Source organism: Polyodon spathula, unplaced genomic scaffold (genome assembly GCF_017654505.1).
Source record: "Polyodon spathula isolate WHYD16114869_AA unplaced genomic scaffold, ASM1765450v1 scaffolds_1069, whole genome shotgun sequence".
In the NCBI taxonomy this organism is placed as follows: Eukaryota; Metazoa; Chordata; class Actinopteri; order Acipenseriformes; family Polyodontidae; genus Polyodon; species Polyodon spathula.
The window spans coordinates 1-4,452 of record NW_024472555.1 but is presented as its reverse complement, the minus strand read 5'-3'; the positions used below and the strand labels follow the sequence as shown (position 1 = coordinate 4,452).

At 40.6% G+C, this 4,452-nt stretch overlaps 1 protein-coding gene and 1 non-coding gene across 2 annotated transcripts; both read right to left on the bottom strand.

Annotated features, from left to right (window-relative positions):
- Positions 1 to 953: 953 nt before the first annotated feature.
- On the bottom strand, positions 954 to 4,374 carry LOC121309264 (scaffold attachment factor B2-like; the record flags this gene model as incomplete). The annotated part of the gene is made up of 8 exons (XM_041242144.1): positions 954 to 1,191; positions 1,613 to 1,915; positions 2,173 to 2,318; positions 2,538 to 2,626; positions 3,053 to 3,117; positions 3,248 to 3,354; positions 3,756 to 3,905; positions 4,228 to 4,374. Coding segments are annotated over 8 exons (1,230 nt in total), but the record flags the coding sequence as incomplete, so codon positions are not given.
- Positions 4,049 to 4,184, bottom strand: LOC121309265. Its single transcript, XR_005948620.1, has one exon. It is a non-coding gene; the product is annotated as a small nucleolar RNA SNORA42/SNORA80 family (small nucleolar RNA).
- Positions 4,375 to 4,452: the final 78 nt, after the last annotated feature.

Here is a 4,452-nt window from a genome sequence, read left to right as displayed (position 1 = left end):
TCAGCTTTGAACAAAATGTGCCAGGGATTGATATGATAACAGCCACCTTCAAAAGGCAAAGGGAGCCGAAACCATAAAAAGGATTTAACCAAACTTGGCTCCTTATGTGGAACATAATCTGCCATTATCAAACTGGCACATGTGGAGGGCTATGTCAATGCCAAAAGGATTTTTGATCAACCCTCACAAATATTACAGCCATAGCAAAAGAGAAGTCACAGTAACAGGAAGAAATACACAGAGCATAGCAAGAAGATCTCAAAACAAGACTCTTGTTTTGCCCACCAGAGTGTATCAGATACGTTGCATGCCAAATCGACATTCTTCTGGAAAATGCATAATCATTCCTTAGGTGTGTACCTTTGAAAGAAAAAGCAGCTTGGTGCAATAGGAATGCCTTCCACAGACTGTTCTTGTTCTACTTACTTCAGTGAACAATTCTACATTGAAGACCTGTCAATGGCTTGAAGTAGGGCTGTTAATTTAGCATGCAGTAACACTATGGAAGGATCACAGGTTAGACCCTGCCATAAACCCACAGCTATGCAGGATGAAGTGAAACAAAAAACAAACTCCCACGATGGAGCCTTAAATATTTAAAACTTCGAGTGGATGTGTACCAGAACATGGGAGTGTGAGTTAACAGCAGAGCGTGCCAAATTAAAATGTTGCAAGATAAATCATTACCATGCAGGAATTAGCCATGCCAAGTTCGTTAAAAGGGGTTGAACAAAAAGAATACTACTTTATTACCAACTGGTACAGCTTTCTGAATTCCTTAACCAGAAAAAAGTACTTAAAATATACTTCAGGAGAATAAGTCACTGTAAACTAGCGTAGTTGACTATCAATTCATGCAACACTGTCAACTAGGTTACCAAGCACTGCAACAGATGCAGAAGCTCATTTCAATTTTCACGATTACCAAAGTTAAACCACAAGCAGCAGAGCATAGACTTAACCCCGAACTACATCCACCTCGAGTTAGAATTAACAAAGGCAGTGATCGTTAAAAGGGGACACTGCACACCGAGAAGGTTCTCTCTGACCCACCTGTCCAACAACAGGTCATCCTGGTACCGGCCACGATCCCGGTGATCAAAATCCTGGAGTCGGTCTTGGCGGCTAAAGTCAGAACCACGCCCATACCGGTCATCCAAGTTCATCCTCTTCTCGTGCCAATCATCTCTCCTGCAGAGAAAGGGGGAGAGGATCATTTCATTTTAAACCACTCTTAATGCCATCAATACCATATTGGATACTTGCTCAATTATCAGTGATGTCACATGACAGTCGTCATAAAACATCCAAAGAGCGAGCGTTTGTTCTACTCACTTCAGTGAACAAGTCTACGTTTAAAAACCTGACAATGGTTTGGAGTAGTCTTGCTAATTTAGCATAGCATACACTATGAAAGGCTTATATTTGAAGACCCCTCCATAAATCCATTGCCATGCAAGGGGAAGAGAAATTCAAGACAGAATGCCTTATATTAGGTGAAGTCACAACACCATGTATACAGCCCTTGAAGAGACTTGCACAGCATCTATGGAGCTTAACACATGATAAAAGCAAGGTTGGAACCAGTATCAGCCAAGCTCTCCTCTCGTACCTTCCATCAAAGTCGTATGGCCTCTTCAGTGGCCTGCGATCCTGCTCGTATCGGAGCTGCTCTTGTTGCCTCCGCAGCTCCTCCCTCTCTCTCTGTATCCTCTCCTGCTCCCGTCGCCTCTCGTACTCTACCCGCAGCCGCTCCCTCTCCAGCCGCTCACGCTCCATCCTCTCTCCGTCCAGACGCTCCCTTTCCAGCTCCAGCCACTTCCTCTGCCTGATGAGCCGGTCTCTCTCCTCCTTCTCCCGGAACAAGCGGATGCGCTCCCTCTCCCGTCTGCTTTCACGATCTCCATCTCTGTCTCTAAAATACGATACAACTTTAGCACCTAGCATTCTGGAACATTTTTTATTATTCAATGCGACATTTCCTTAATATTTTGGCAAGACACATGCATGTTCTACTCACTTCAGTGAACAAGTCTACATTTAACAGGCTAGTCAATGGTTTGGAGTAGAAGTGTTAATTTAGCATGGAGTACACCATGAAAAGGATCATAGGGAGGACCCTGCCAAATTCATAGCCATGCGAAAAAAGCTTGAAATAAAGAACTACATTACCCAGAGTGCCGGCGCCTCTCCACCTCACGGATCTCTCGCTCCTTCTGCCGCTGTCGCTCACGCTCTCTTTGCTCTTTAATCTGGTCAAAGGAGAGGATGTCTTTCTTCTCTTTGCTCTCGGATTTGCGATCCTGGCTCTTGGAGCTCTGAATTCAGGAATAAAAGGAGGATTGGGGGTTTAAATTTTCAAGCACACATTATGCAAATCACTTTCCTGCAAGAAATATTTAACTTTAATTTGTAATGAATATGAAAATTAAAATCACCAATACAAAACAAACTGGTTGACACATCTTGCTCAAGGTCCTTTGGGAACCAAATTCATATTAAGAAGGGCACAATGAACATGGAGAAGTCCTACGTACTCTTCCATCTTTGCTTTTAGTTTTGACACTGATGACAGGCTCCCCTTTAGATTTATCCATGACCACAGTTCTTTCTGTACCACGGCCTCCTGAAAATAAAAGGGGTTTCATTTCAGATAAACAGAAATTCTTTAGTACTTTTCATAAGGACCAAAAAAAAGACTGGCAGCTGATAGAACAAGCATTTCAAGGCAATAATTACTAAAAATTTTAGACTTTTACTCTAACATTGAAGACTTGTTGTACTATTCACATCAGTGTACCAAGACTACAATAATTTCCAGGGCAGACAAAGGTTTTGAGTATCTTAGTTGTATGGCATGGAGTACACTCAGAGTGAATCATGGGATACATTCTCTCTTGAATCCAAAGCCATGCCAATGCAAATGCAAAAACCTACCTAAATTAAATACTCTGTAGCCCAGGCATTCATTGTAAAAACCATCAAAAACCCAAATATCAATATAGGAACTCAAGCACAGATTATACAATGTCACTTAAACCAATAAACCTACCTTTACCATCTTTATCATCTTTCTCTTCATTAGTGTCAGATTTCTCATCTTTGTTTTCTTCAGATCTATCGGAATAAAAAAGACATAAGAAATCGGCGATAACTTAAACAGCAAGTGAAATACCATTTTCTCCAGCTTGGACATGTTTATTGAACAAGCCAAGACATGAAGAAGGAACTGTATTCAAAGACATACTGTTCAGCATCTGTAGCGAGACCCGCAGCATCATTGCTGGTAGACTTGGGGTCCTTTTTAGCATCAGGTTTGTCTGAAGGTTTCTTTCCAGCGGGTTCATTTTTAGCCTGAAATCACAGAACTTCAGTTTAACGCATGGATATGCAAGAACTTACTGTGTTTTGCCCAGCTAATATTCAAGGGTGTTTAAAAGGGTATTTTCAGTCCTCTGTGGCTTATATAAAGACATTCCTATGACTATAAACTACTAGAAACAAAAACCTAATGTAGTTAGTCATTTTTTGCAATCATTTCATAAATTAGATGCTTGTAGAAATGTGTTTTAGAAACCTCTGCAATTTAAAATAGATGTGCAATTCATTTGAAGATGCTTTTTACAACCAGTCTTCAAATCATACATTTAATACATTTCAAGACTAAAGCAGCCAAGTCAGGAAAAGATTACATATTAGACACTGCAGAGTGCAACATTCTTTTATTGGTTCTGTTCAACACATAAATCACTTACCCTCTCTACAGAGATCATTCTTCCATGCAACTCTGTTCTGTGCAGATGGCTAATGCACTTTGTTGCTTCATCGGTTGAGGACATTGTAACAAAGCCGTAGCAACGGGCACCAGGGCTACGTGCATTTGTCACCACCTTTGCACCCACAACCTAAAAACACAGCAAGATTCAGCAACACATTGGAAAATAAGAAGGCAACACTTAAAATGGCTCAAACTCTCCACCCTTCATGCATTTTAAAAACTAACAATCCCACCCCCCAAAACAAAAAAAAACAAAAAAAAAGTGAAGACATCTGTGCTACCCACTTCAGTGAATCAGACCTACAGTAATCAAGGCCCGTCAATGGTTCGGAGTAGAGTTCAATCTAGCATGGAGTACACTATGAAAGGATCATGTAAAAAGATCCTACCATAAATCTAGCCATGCTTTTCCTTTTCTTAAAACAGTGTAAGAATTTGAAATCCCTCACCTTTCCATACTTGCTGAAGAGGTTTTTCAAGTCTGTCGCTCTGGTGGTCGAAGCCAGTCCACTAACCCACAGGTTCCTTCCACATGTAGTGCTGCTACTGTTACTTGTTTGACCTTTAAAAGAAATCGAAGTGTAAATGATATTTAGTTAATTTTATAAAACATGCAACACTTACTCGGTTTATACAGAGATAAATATATAAATTACCATTGACATGAAACTTGG